The 14,702-nt window shown below is 48.3% G+C and overlaps 1 protein-coding gene across 1 annotated transcript in view; it reads right to left on the bottom strand.

Moving 5' to 3' along the window:
• Rin3 (Ras and Rab interactor 3) overlaps positions 1–14,702 on the bottom strand; it is a 113,088-nt gene that overhangs the window by 29,342 nt on the left and 69,044 nt on the right. Inside the window, exons 5-6 of the mRNA XM_031357480.1 lie at positions 11,783–11,855; positions 3,640–3,731 (exon numbers count right to left, since the gene is read on the bottom strand). Coding sequence (XP_031213340.1) covers positions 3,640–3,731; positions 11,783–11,855 — 165 coding nt within the window. The remainder of the gene's footprint in view (positions 1–3,639; positions 3,732–11,782; positions 11,856–14,702) is intronic.

Below are 14,702 nucleotides of genomic sequence, written 5' to 3'. Positions count from 1 at the left end.
ACAATGTCAGAAGGTTGGATGTGCCTGGTAGAAGAGTCACTCAGTGTGCTTAGTACAGTGTCTTGGGCACCTGGACTCTTACGCAGTTATCATGAGAGCACAGAAAGGCTGGCAAGGCTGTGGCTCGCATGTGCCAGGGCCAGGTGTCTGGCAGTTGCAGGTCTTCATTTGTTCAGATGGACAGGAAAGCCAACCTTCCCTTGGCTCTGGGTACAAGTCAATCTGTTGAGCCTGGCTCTGTGTCTTCAGCACTGGGGATACTTCATCAGATCAGAACCTTCCAGGTGGTTCCTCGGGAGACACATGCTTGGTTTTTAAACGTCCCATTATCAAAGAAGTCACTGCCAACAGGCCAGTCTGCGCCATCCCTGGCTTCCTGCGTGGTGACTTTCATCTCTAGCTCACGCCATGCTTGAGGTCACACTCTCTTGAGAGCAGGGCCATTATGTTCCAGCCAGGAATTCAGTTCTCCTAAGCAGAGTGGCTTGTTTCCATTCAGCAAATGCTCCCAGGCTGTTCCTGCAGGAGGAATCTACAAGGAGCTTTGGATATCAGCCCCAGGGACTCCTGCCTGAGTCCCAGAACAGGGCCAGTGGGTATATGTGAAGTTCAGTGCTTGCTCCCAGTTACTTGGTAGACCAGTATAGCGGGGTCTGTTAAATTAAGGGGCAGTGTGAAGTAGATGTGAACTCTTCTCTTACACTGCTGTCTCCAGACCCCTCTGGGAGGAGGACAGCAGCCTGGCTCGGAAGCTAGCACGTGTGTGTGTCTTCTCTGGTCTGAGGTCTGTTCCTGACTTCCCCTGTGATCTGGCTCTTCAGCCTTGACTAATTTTCTTCTGTTCAGGCAACATTGGTGTCTATTACGCCTAGTGTTTCTGGTGCTGTAGTCAGTTGCAGACAGTGTCCAGTCAACAGCTGTACCTTAATAAAAAGGCTTTGTCTACAGACATGTCCTGGGCCTGGGTGCTGAAGTCCTGGGCCTCTGCCCTACCACTGGCCACAGAGGCTGTTCAAACATCTGCCGTAAACAAATAACTTTGTATATCACACAGAAGTAGGAACACTCCTGTCCCCAGCGCATACTGGCCTAGAGTCTCAGCAGCTTTCAGCCTTGAGATCTTGTCTTCCTCAGAGCCAGCATGGATGATGGTCAGCCCTAAGTCAGCACTGTCCAAGCCTATGCCTTCAGAGACTTCAGTAGGAAGAACCCGGGAAGTCTGGGTTTCTAATACTGTTATGCAAAAGAATGGAAGTTGGGGATGCTCCCAACGCCCTCACCCCCACTCTTGGAGATGGTTGGTTGAGCAGAGAGATAGCCAAGGGCATGAAGGCACACTCTAGTTTCCCATCACATCTGTCCTGGGTCGTTTTATGTCAAAACGAAACAAGCTAGAGTTATTGGAGAGGAGGGAGCCTCAACTGAGAAAATGCCTCCGTAAGATTGGGCTGTAGGCAAGCCTGTGGGGCATTTTCTTAATTAGTGACCCGTGTGGGAGGGTCCAGACCATTGTGGGTGGAGCCCACCTTTTGGCTGGTCATCTGGGTTCTATAAGAGAGCAGGCTGAGCAAGCCGTGTGGAGTAAGCTAGTAAGCAGCACCGTTCCATGGCCTCTGCAACAACTCCTGTCTCCAGGTTCTTGCCCTGTTTGAGTTCCTGTCCCGACTTCCTTCGATGTAGTGATGATGATAGGTAAGCCACATAAACCCTTTCCTCCCAAGTTGCTTTTGGTTGCGGTGTTTTATCACAGCAACAGTAACCCTGATTAAAACAGCATCCACGATGTTTTTCCTTTGGATGAGGGCTGTGACAGGGCCGGGACTGGGACAAAAGAAGCAGGGATGATGTTGGCCAGCCCTTTGGAACTGCCTTGGTGTTGGCTGCGTTTTTCTCAGGGCTGCCTCTAATATGATCATCCTGGTTTTGGTCCCTGGCTACACATGGGCCCCTCTGTCTAGAACCTTGAGGATCTTCCTACTCAGTGGCTCATCACGTCTGTGCCAGAGGGGTGGTAGGCTCCCACACTACTAAAGTTCAGGATCCAGCTTGGTGTCATCCCAAGGCCTCTCTGCCAAGACTATTGGTATGATGGTTGGTTTTAATGTCAACTTGCCTCAAGTTAGAATCACCCGAGTAGGGAGCCTCACCTGAGGAATGTCCTGATTGTCTCAACTGGTGTGGAAAGATCCACCCCCAAATGTGGGCGGTGCCTTCTGCTAGCAGCCCAGATGCAACAGGGCATGGTGGGAGAAAGATGACTCAGCTTCTGCTTGCTTGGCCCTTCCTTGGGTTCTGCTGTCGTTACAGATTCCTGTGCAGCTATGATAACCAGGGTTTCCAGGATTCCGCTGTGGAGAGGACCAGTGACTCTCTGCAGAACCTCTGGAGGCCTTTGGTGTCAGACTGGGATTGATGAAGCAGCCAGCCATGTGGTTGAGTAACTATTGGGCTCTTGGCCTCTCCAATGTGAGACAGCCACCACAGGACCAAGACTGCCACTGCACTGGGCCTCGGAACCCCAGCAACACATAGGTTCTTAGCCTTTCATGTGTGAGACTGTTGTTACTATTTCATGGAATAGTAACTATTAATGGAATATTCATTCTATTAGTTCCTGTGGTGGTTTGAACAGGAATGGCCCCCATCTGCTCATATATTTGGCTGCTTGGTCATTAGGGAGTGGCACTACTTGACAGGGATTAGGAGGCCTTGTTGGAGAACTGTGTCACTGGGGTGGGCTTTGAGGTTTCAGAAGCTCAAGTCAGGCCCAGTGTCTTGCTCTACCTGCTGCCTGCAGATCTCAGCTCCGCTCACTCCAGCAACATATCTTGCCTGTAAGACACCATGCTTCCCTCCATGAGGATAATGAACTAAAAAACCTCTGAAACTATAGGCCAGACCCAATTCAATGTTAAATGCTTTCCTTTATAAGAGTTGCTGTTGTCTATGGAGCAGAGACTGAAGGAAGGACAATCCAGCCTGATATAGCTGTCTTCTGAGAGGCTCTGACAGTACCCGACTAATACAGAAGTAGAGGCTCACAGCCATCCATTGGACTGAGTACAGGGTCCCCAATGAAAGATCTAGAGAAAGGACCCAAAGAGATGAAGGGGTTTGCAGCCCCTTAGGAGGAACAACAATATGAACTAACTAGTACCCTCAGAGCTCCCAGGGACTTAACCACCAACCAAAGAGTACACATGGTAAGACTGCTTGCTCTGGCAGCATGTGTATAGTAGAGGATGGCCAAGTCGGTCATCAATGGGAGGAGAGGCCCTTGGCCCTGTGAGGGTTCTGTGCCCCAGTGTAGGGGAATGTCAGGGCCAGTAAGCAGTAGAGGGTGGGGTGGCGAGCAGGGGGAAGGGGCAGGGAACAGGGATTTGTTCTTCTTGTTGTTGTTGTTCGGAGGGGAAACTGGGAAATATGACATGTTAATAAAGAAAATATCTAACAAAAGAAAAACAAACAAACAAACAAACAAACAAAAAAGAGTTGCTGTTGTCATGATGTCTCTTCACAGCAATAGGACACTAAGACGACCCTATTCTTCTAGAGAAGGCTGATCAATATAATGGGGGATATCCTAGTACCCCTTTGTTTCAATACCCACCTATTCTCTGGTCTACAGAGAGGACTTACCCAGGCCCAGGTTGGAGATGGTCTCAAGTTCGAGGAAGCTGCTAGCTTCAAGGATGGCCTGGGGCAGCCGTAGAGTGAAGGGCAGTAAGTCTCTGTGAAGATAGGACGGTCACAGATCAGGCACTAGAGGGGCCAGTCTCCTTCCACAAGCATCCAGATGTCCAGACCTGTGCCTCACATCCTGTGACTACTAGGGCTTCCATGAAAGCCGGACATTTCCCTGGGGCCAAAGGATAAGGTGGCAGTTGAGGGAGCTGCCAGATCCTGATCTCATGCCTGCTTCAGGGACCTGGGAAGAACCCTGGGGGCACAGAGAAGACCCCCTTGCTTCTCCTTCCTTGCCAGGCCCATATTTCCTTTAAGCATATTTAGTGATCTCTGACCCTTGCCCTTCATGTAGAGGCAGCAAGCATGGAGGGGTGCCTCCATGATGAGCATTTAGCTGGCTATCACCAGCTGCAGGGAAACTGTTGAGGGCACCTTCCAGAGATCTCCAGCAACCATTCAGACAGAGGGAAACAGACCAAGAAGGTAAAAGCATTTTCCTCAGGCACTTTGGTGGGCTATGGAAAGATGGTGCTGGGTCCTGCTCCTCCAGACTTCAGCCCAAGGGCCGCCTCTCCAGCTAGGAGATTTTATGTTTTATGTATTTTATGTCTTGATTTTATGTTTTATCCTGGCATTCAGGGCCTATTCAACCATCTTCCAGCCATTCCTCTCTCCTCTTTCCTCATCTCTCTCCTGCAAGCCTGTCTCTCCTCCATAAAAGCAGAAATTGACCAGAGGACCAAGAAGGCACAGAACAGCAGAGCTCAAGAACAGGTGGTTACCAAGATTAACAGCCTGCTCTGCCACTGGCCCCCAGGGCCCTGCCCACTTCTTCCTGAGCCAGTCATAAACAAAGAAATTGGCCTCCTTGGGATCACTCTCCCATCTTAGTACCTCCTCACATCCTTTACCCAAATCTCCAGTTTCAAAGGTTGGCAAAATTCATCTCCCATTACCTCAGTTTACCTGGTGACTCTAGTTGGTGTGGCTTTGGATGGTTCCTGTTCCCAGAAAAGTGCCTATCACAGGGACCAGCTGAGGCCACCCAGCTCTCTCACCCTGCCAGTAATCTAACGCTGTCACTTCACTGACTTCCTTAAGCTGAGGTGGACCCAGCCCCAAACCCCAACACACAGGAGGTTGCCTGGGCCCTGCTCCACCTCTCTAGCAAGCGTTTCAAAGGCTTTCACCACTCACCCTGCCTCAATACACTCACTGCTCTGTACAGAATGCTCCCTGGCCCTAGACACCTGTCCCCTCCGCTTGTATCGGCTTAGATTACACATTCTCTTCAAAGCCACACCATTGGCCTCCCTTCCCCTCCCAGCCTGCTTGTCTTGTTTCATCTCCCAGTTCCCTACCCTCTCCCTCCTCGTGGGGGGAGGGGCAGACATTCGTTCCATCCAGGATTGGGGAGCTGGCTGAGCAATGTCATATATCGTCATTATCATAGCACAGAGACCACAGAGGTAGGCATGCATTCCAGCTTTACAGCCAGTAACAGGGGTATTCAGAGAGGTAGAGAGAACTACCCAAGACCACTCAGCTAAGAAAATACCTTTATCCAGGTTCACACATCCCTTGCTGTTTAATTTGCCTCTGGCTTCCTACCTGGTCCTCGTAACTCGCCTGCAATAAGGACATTGATGCTATCTTCACTTTTTAAAAATGTTAAAAGTGTTTGACTTTGGATGGCTGGCAAGATAGCTCAGCAGATAAGGTGCTTGCAGCCAAGGATGATGAATTAGATCCCTGCGACCCATGTGGTGGAAAGAGTAGAATCCCACAAACTGTCCTCTGACCTCCATACTCGCACCATGGTATGTGCACCCAGATAAACAGACAGGCAAATAAATGTAATAAAGATGCTAGACTTTGAGGTAAGGGGTGGAGACTAAGGTAAAGGTGGGAATGAAACTTAAGACAGGATCTTGCATGTGGCAGACACATGGTCTACCATTGAGCTACATATCAGCCCTAGGGTCTGTTGTTATTATTCTTGTTGTTTTAAAATGCAAGAGATTTATGAGGATGGGGGCAGCAAAAGGCTGCCTCGGAATGAGGACCAGAGAGAGAGGTAGAGAGGGCCTGTAATGGTGGGACCTTTAAAGGGTATGCATGTCCTATTTGGCAGTTGGTGTTGACATGCTGCTGGTACTGAGTGGATGAGGGTGAGCTGGGGGGGTGGGGCACTTGGTTTCTAACATTCTTCCCTTTGTTTTGGGGGTGTTGATGTCTGGGATTGAGATGTAAAATGAATAAATAAACCAATGGAAAAAAGAAACAAAACCATACTTGCTGCGACAGAGTTAAACATTGCCCAAGTGTTTAAAATGAAATGTGCCTGTCCTTCCACTGCATGAGCGATGACTTCTTCCCTTTCTGGGCCTCCAAGAACAGCATGGGAGACCCAGGTGTTCTCCTCTTTGGATGGACATCTACCCTGGTTGCTTCTTTCTTTCATTCTACCACATAGCTTATGCTTCCCTGGGTTCTGGCTTAGCCCTTTCCACAGGCTCTCCCTCAAATGCTCTCAAGGAAGTGGGTCCTTTTCTTAGACCCATTTCTTTTGTTTGTTTGGTTGTTTGTTGTTGTTGTTGTTTGTTTGTTTTTCGAGACAGGGTTTCTCTGTATAGCCCTGGCTGTCCTGGAACTCACTCTGTAGACCAGGCTGGTCTTGAACTCAGAAATCCGCCTGCCTCTGCCTCCCAAGTGCTGGGATTAAAGGCATGCACCACTGCCCGCCTGACCCATTTCTGAATTAAGCAACCGGAGGCTCAGAGACCAACTTGTAAATGTCAGTGTATAAACTTAAATGCAGATTGGGTCTAAGGTTAGATTCTTTTAGTAAAAAACAAAGACAAAAACTATTTGGACACTGCCACTGGCTCCAACAACACCGGTGAGACTTTTAGTTCCTGGTGAGGCTGCACTTGGCTAGTTTTTCTTTTGGGTAGATTCCTAGTGAGCATGCCAGGCCACAGGACAGAATACTTGGAGATATGACAGTGTTTGTTCCACTGTCCTCTTGCCCCAAGCTTGCTTATACCCGTTCACACACCAACAGAGATGGGCCCCAGGTTCTAGCACTTTTTGTCCTTCTGATCTTAGTACAACAGCTGAGCAGTCCACTCTAGTGAACTTAGTACTGGCCCCTGTCAGTGACAATGACATGCAAATTGTCCAGTTTGTGGTTTGGTAACTAAAGAAGTCTTAGCACACCGTGAAGGTGAAAAAGGCAGGCGGTCAAAAACAGGCTTAGTCACACCCATGTGTGAAGCTCCCAGGCCTTGGGGGTAACACCAGAAAAGCCCTCCTTGGGGTGCTAGGGCAGTGGGCATCTGTCTGGGCACTGTCAACCACCAAAACCCAAAGGGCCACTGGACACTTTTGAGGGACTCTACAATGTTTATCTGTCTATCTGTATTCTGTGAACTTCCTTGATCAGAACTTCTGGGAAGAGGCTAAGAAGGCAGGATTCCAAGCCCAAGGGTTAACAGCATTGGACCCAGGAGAATCCACATTAGTGTGTGTGCATGTGTGTGAGCGTGTGTTGTGTAAGGAATTGACTCATGGCCTTAAGATATTAGGCAGGTACCCTACTAATGAATGACACCCTCTGCAGCTACAGAGCAGACAGTTTTAAACAGCTCTCAAGTAGATCTTAATATACACAGGCTTGGGGCAGTAATCATGTGGGTGGGATTCATAGCTCCCCCTAAAAAACAAAGGCTATCAAACAGTGAATTAATGAAACCCACAGACGCTATGTATATACATGCATAATCATTTCCTGATGAACTTTAAATCCCAGACAGAGATTTTGAAGGTGGGATCTTGAGAGTGGATGCTTTAACAACCATCCCTCACTTTGAAGGGCCAGCATACACATCTCTGGGTACCTACACAGCTCTCTAGAGGCCCCTGCTCTAGTTAAAGCTTTTTAGTTTTGTCCAGGGCTATTTAAGAAACACAAAGCAACACACACACATACATACACACACACACACACACACACACACACACACACACACACACTCACACAAGCTTAGCAACAGAAGGCTTACTCCACCTGCATGGGACACATTCTGGAAGGATTTGGCACAGCTTACCTTCTTACATACAAAGTCACTAATTGATTTTCTATCTCCCTATGAGGGGTTTTCTAATGCCACCATCTGGTTCTCTAATTCTCTGGACACCAAGCATTTAATTGTTCAGTTTGGTCACAATGCTAGTTACCTGGAATTGAAGTCAGACTCTGTAGACTTCAGGGCTCAGTGACTCCCATGAGATCCCCTTCTTCCAAAGCCAGTCACAAGAGCTGGGCCAGCAGTACTTGGCCACTGATATAGAGCAGAGCTTCATAAGCTCTGTGATGATAACTATCTTCAGAAGTGGGTGTGACCAGTGAGCCACTCCCTGAGGAGGTGGAGTAGCTTAGCCACTGTGTGGGGACATATCTGAGGGAGGACAGGCCTATACAGCTCCTTCCTTCCTCATTTGGGTAATGGCACTCATTTGGGTAATGGCACTCATTTGGGTAATGGCATTCACTTGAGGTCGCTGACTCCTTACCAGGGTTGTATTGAGGGTCAGACCCCATGATGCTGGTAGGGGTCTTAGTGGAGCTGGCATCATGGATATGTTCAAGAAGCAATGGGACTAAGCATCCTTCCACCCAGGAGGGCAGCCCCAGCATCTTCCATCTCTGCAGCCATACCTCCTTCCTTCAGTGGCTGCCCCTCCCTTTTGGGTGACATCTCTTCATGACTCCGGATAACTTCAGCAGCCCTTCGCTGTTCTTTGCTCTTCTCTTCCTTCAAGCCTACTTCCTGCTGCCGCCATGTTACTCTGGGACTGTTTAACCATAGGTAACAGCATGGCTCATAGCAGCCATGAAAGGAAGTCCCTGCATCGCCGGGCATAGCTTTGCCTTGTCCTCTCTGCGGAGCCACTCTTGAAGCTACCTGGGGCTTTCTAATGGTTGGGCCTTTGCCTACCTTGCTTCCTCTGCCTAGAACTTTCTCCCTACCCTTCCAGGCAGGCCTTCTACAGCTTCATAAAGAAGACCACCAAGGTTCATATACAGAGGGGACAGACTGAAGGGAAGCAACATGGGTCATTTCCACTACAGGCCTGATACAATGTCAGGGTTCAAATCTGGCTTCAGAATTTGGCTGTGCCACTTGATGTCAGTCATACCCCAGCCTCAGTTTTCTCATTGCTAACACCACTAAGAACACAGACAATGACTTCATGAGTACTAGTCTATACTGGCTACTCTGCTAAGGCCTAATCAGAAATCTTCAGGACAGCCCCGGGTACAGGCACTACCAGCTTTGTGATGTGTGGCCATGACAGAGGTTAGAAAGAAGCGAGTCAGCCGCATGAAGCATATAGATACACACTCTCTCAGCTCTGCACGTTCATTACTGGGCCTGTGGGCACTGTCAGAACTGGAAAGCTTTTACAAGAACTGGGGGCCTCCAAAGAAGTGGCTGTTTCTGAAGTCTGGCACCTGTGATCTCGGCATACTGTTTGAGAGTATGTCTCACAAATGTCCGAGAAGGACCTCCTGATTTATCAGGCATTCGTGGTGAGAAGGTTGAGATCCTGCTCTAGTGAGGTCTTAATTTTGAGAATGTCTCTATGAGCAGCCACCAGTTCTTAGGGACTTGCTCGAGCGCCCAATGGGAAGCACTCTTTGTGGTGGAGAAGACCAGTGGGCATGGGTTTAGTGTGGTGATGGATACACAGCTCTAACAAAAGTCTAGAATGGACAAGCACGCATTAGCACATTCCCTGAATGGACAAGCACGCATTAGCACATTCCCTGAATGGACAAGCATGCATTAGCACATTCCCTGGAGCATCTTAGAATTTAAAAGCTTCAGACTCTCATACCTAAGTGTTATTGGTTAATGTTTCTGACAGGAGGCAAGGGTGCCAGGAGAGGTCAGATGATTGACTGGGAGTCACATAGCTGCTGCAAGGTGATTGGCCTCAATTCCAGACCTAGTTCCTCAACATTCAGACCTTGTTGCCTGATACACCCTCCCCAGAACATGGTCAGGCCTATCTCTGTCTCACAATCTCCTTCAGAGAGCCCTGGAGTTTGAAGACAGGAAAACAGCTACCAGCTTGCTAGAGTGTGGGGAAATAGCAGTCAGGGGAGGAAAGGCTGGGAAGTGATGGAGGTAAACTTGATGACTGTGGTTCCTAATCTCTCTGGACACCGAGCTGATACCCAGACAACTCTCCTACAGTCCAAGTGGCAGAGATGGAATGAGAGAGCCCATGGGGTCCCAGGCAGTATACTCTCTTCCTTTATGGGCATTAACTCCCCTTCATCCAGCATCAAAGCATTTGATATGAGGAGGTTGAGGCTCTGAGGTGTTAAATATTTAGCTTAATATCTAGACTCTCTATCTATCCATCCATCCATCAATCCATGCATCCATCCATCCATGCATCCATCCATCCATCCATCCATGCATCCATCCATCCATCTATCCATCTATGCATGGATCCATCCATCTATTCATCCATCCATGTATCTATTCTTCTATTCATCCATCCATTTACCCATGAATGCATCCACCCATCCATCCTTCTATTTATCTATCCATCTTTCTATTCATCCATGCATCCATGCATCTATGCACTCATCTATCTATCTATCTATCTATCTATCTATCTATCTATCTATCTATCTATCTATCTATCTATCTATCCATGCATCCATGTGCTGTAAAGCACAAAGGTCTCTTCTGCCTCTGCAGTTTTTTCCTATGAATCTAGCTGGCCAGGCCAATGCACAGAATTACTGCAGGGTGCCCTGGTGGTGCAGCTTTTTCTAGATAGAACTTCACTCTGCCAATTACCAGTCTCTACTTCCTCATCTGTATAATGGAGGGTAAGAGGAATAATCCTTGTGGGGATGCTGGCAAGGTTTTAAAAGACAATTTGGAGGGAGCAGGAGAGATGGCTCAATGGTACAAGCACTTGCTGCCCTTATACAGGACTTACATAATTTGGTTCCCAGCACTTACACGGTGGTTCACATGTGTCTGTGACTCCAGTTGTAGGGGATCTGATGCTGTTTTCTGGCCTTTTGGGGCACTGCATGTACAAGGTGCACATACACACATACATGCAGGCAAACATTAAGACACATACAAAAAAAAATCTTTAAAAGGTCACAGTGAGTAGTGGTAGTGCATGCCTTTAATCCAAGCACTTAGAACACAGAGGTTTCTGTGAGTTCGAGGTCAGCCTGGTCTACAGAGCAAGTTTCATGATAGCCAGGGCTACACAGAGAAACCCTGTCTCAAACAAACAAACAAAAATGTAGTGGGTATAAAAATCCCTTAGAGTCTCATGAAATGCTGGAGAGAGCCTTCCCCAGGCAATGGCAGATTTGAGTATCCTCAGCTGTAATTATCAGTGTTGCTCTGCTGGTCTGGAGGGCGGGGAGGGAAATTATGAGTGGAGCATGTATTTCAGCAGAGATAGCCTGGGGTCAAGGACTACAACCCATCTTACCAAACATCCAGTCATCCCTTGTTCAGGCCCTGCAGCTTCAGCTGTTGGCTTATGGTCACAAATGTATTTTTAAATTCTTGTTGATCAGAAACCAGTTCCAAGTGAATGGAGCAGAACTTATGGTGGTCTTCCCATCGGAAGAATCCCAGGCTGCCGCTCACTGAGGGACAACAGGCCTTCTTGCTGTCCCTGTAGGAAGCTATTTCTGTAGTCCCTGGCATAAGCTGGTCTGTAGGGTCCCAAGCTGTCCCTGGTGCTGGTAATGGAAAGACTGACAGGGAGCCTGAAGGACAGGTGCCTGGCAGAGAAGTCCTTACCAGAAGAGAAGAGGAAGCTCTTCTTGTGGTTACCAGAGCAAAGACCTGGGACTGTCCCCTCTCACTGCATCCCCCCCTCTCTTGATTCTGTTCTCTCCCATGCCACAAACACACCCAAAATTGCATAGATGCCTGTTGCAACCAGATGGGTGCCCTGCAACAAACAGGCTTCTATTAAGACAAGAAGGGACTTCCTCCCCCACAACCTCCTGTAGGGCCAGGGTACTCACCTACTGACACAGTAGAATGCAATCAGTTTGAAGATGTCCTCAAACACAAGAACTGAGCCTTCCAGGTACAATACTGGGGAGAGACAAGAAAGGCCCTAATAAGTATCCTCTGATGACAAAGGGGGGAGGGCTGGCTGCTCTCCTCGATCTGGAAGGTGGCACATGCCGGCCATGTTCTCTGTTGGTCCAGGCACCTCCCACAGGACTCCACTGTGTATCAGCTGCCAACCGCAGTGAGAAACGGAGCTCACGGTGTCGATGTGCTGAGAGTTCAGGGGTTACGATTGCTGTGGCTGGTATCAACGAATACACATTCACACATTAATCATTTTTTGGTGAACAGGATTCTAAAAGGAGAGTGACAGATGTATAGCCAGTTGCTAGTGACAGTCTCACCAGGCACTGGCTTCCATGATGCCTAAATCAGGCCCATGACCACATGCCTTCCGTTTTGGGCTCCCTGGACTCAGGAGTCTACACTGGGCTTCCCTGGGCCTCAGTATGCTGAAGAACATGTGAGGTGAGGCGTTTCTGTATCGTTTCCATGAAACAGGAGGAGAAGACGGTCCAACTGAAACCTAGCTTTGAGCTAGGCACTGATTACCTGGTTCTGCACATCCAGTGCCTCAGTTTCCCCCACCCTCCAAGAGAACAGCCCTTTCAACCTAGAGATAGAGTCATCTAGGTGATATCAGTCTGCTACCTAGTTTGTGAAGCCCAGGCCAGTTTCACACAGGCCTAGAGTTGGGGAAGAAGAGCAGAGAGCGATATGGATCAACATACATACATACATACATACATACATACATACATACATATATACATACACCAACTGCTTCCCCCTCACCCTGTAACCTAAGCACTGTTCTCAACACCTCAGGCTACCTTAAAAATTAATATTTATCTATTTATGACAAATAGGTTGTGGCTTCCTGTTTAGTTAGATATAAGTATTTATAAAAAGATTTTCAAAAAAATCCTGCTCCTGATATTTCCACCCTCTGGGAATGCCCCCGGTGCTCCATCTGGTAATCTTGAAGCTCTCTTATCTATATTCTTATTATTTCCAAAATATGCTCATGGGCCTTCTCCCTAGAGATCAAAAAGGGTACCCTGAACCTGAGAGAACCTATCTGGGGCACACCCTGCTGGAGTTGTAGAACGTGGAAGTCAGTATGAGAGAAGCCATTTGTTCCAGGGCCTGTATCTGGTACTGAACCTGCCTGGGGGCTTGTATGTGTGTCTGGACATTAAATCACTGTGGCGAGAGTGTGTCTCTATGGACCATAGCCTGTCTGTGCCTCAGTTTTTGTAGCTGTGAACCAGGGTTACAAGTGTGCCCATTTTTTCAGGACTGAACTCTGGCCTCCACAAAGATGTATTAAAGTCCTGATGCTTAGAAGAGGGCATGAGAACTTATTTGGAAATCTTGGCTATGTTTGGTGCCCTTTCTATAAGAAGGCTTTGTGAGCAGACAGAACACCAAGGCACAGAGAAGGAATGACTATGTGAAAACAGAGGTGGAGCCTGGAGCTGGGAGACCAGAACACATTTGAGTCTGAGGCCTCAGAAATAATCCACCCCACCCACACCTTCATTTAAGGTGTCTGGCACCCAGAACTGTAAGAGAGTTAAGTTTCTGTTACTGAAAGTCATCCAGTTTGAATCCTTTGTTGCCACAGGAAAGAACATACCACCTTTTAAGCATGAAATAAAGCAATTCTTGGAGCTGCTTCTGATAGCACAGGGAACTTCAAAATAATGGTAATGGCCCCGAATGGCAGTTTTAGCAGGTAAGACAACCAGAGAAGCTGTTGGTAGTGGGAGGATCCCACAGCTCTGCATGGTTGCACGGAAGCTAAATGCTGAGGGGGCACTCTTCTCCCTCAGTTCTATCATGCATTCCTACCTCCTGTCTCTGCCCTTCGAGCTTGCAGGGCTCTCAGCCCTCAACCTACCCTCTACTCCTAGCTTGTTTTCTCATTTTCATCCCTGCCTCTGCAGGGCCACACAGAGACAGAGCTATGAGAGGCTCAGCCGGTACCAGAGGCTGGGGACCAGCAGTGATCAGGGGCATCTTGTTTTCCTGCCTATGTGTCCAGCACCCAACTAACTGGTCCAGGCACATAGCCAGGGCCCGCAAGGAACAGGGTAGAATGGGCCTTCTGGTGTGCGAGCATACCCTGTCTGAGAGAGGATGGTGTGTGTGAGCCGGGCGGTAGAGTTGGGGAGGCTGGAATGAGGGGTTCTGTGTTAAACCATAAACGGCCTATTTAGCAGAGTTCAGCAGCCCTGTGCATGTTTACACTGTTAGGCAACATGAGGTTTCCTCTAGATGTGGTGAAACATTCATAAATGGTAGAGACGGTTGTCCAACTCTGAACAAACTAACACCACTGAATTATATGCTTTAAATGGGCCAATCATATGATACCCAAACACAGTGAATAGACACATCTGAATAAGGTTTAAATAAGGCTGTTAGTTAAAACAGATGAGGAAAGTTCTCTACAGTGGACTTGGCCTTCCTGCATCGTTTCGCTGAGATTTTTACAATGAGTAAGAATGACTTGTTTTGTTTTTGGTTCAACATCATTCACACACACACACACACACACACACACACACACACACACACGTACTGACTGGTTTTGTGTGTCAACTTGACACAGGCTGGTGTTATCACAGAGAAGGGAGCTTCAGTTGGGGAAGTGCCTACATGAGATCCAGTTGTGGGGCGTTTTCTCAATTAGTGATCAAGGGGGTAGGGCCCATTGTGGGTGGTGCCATCCCTGGGCTGGAAGTCTTGGGTTCTATAAGAGAGCAAGCTGAGCAAGCCAGAGTGAGCAAGGTAGTAAGAAACATCCCTCCATGGCCTCTGCATCAGCTCCTGCTTCCTGACCTGCTTGAGTTCCAGTCC

Source organism: Mastomys coucha, unplaced genomic scaffold, assembly GCF_008632895.1.
Source record: "Mastomys coucha isolate ucsf_1 unplaced genomic scaffold, UCSF_Mcou_1 pScaffold6, whole genome shotgun sequence".
Classification (NCBI taxonomy): domain Eukaryota; kingdom Metazoa; phylum Chordata; class Mammalia; order Rodentia; family Muridae; genus Mastomys; species Mastomys coucha.
The sequence above is the reverse complement of the archived record's forward strand: the minus strand, read 5'-3'. Positions and strand labels throughout refer to the sequence as shown.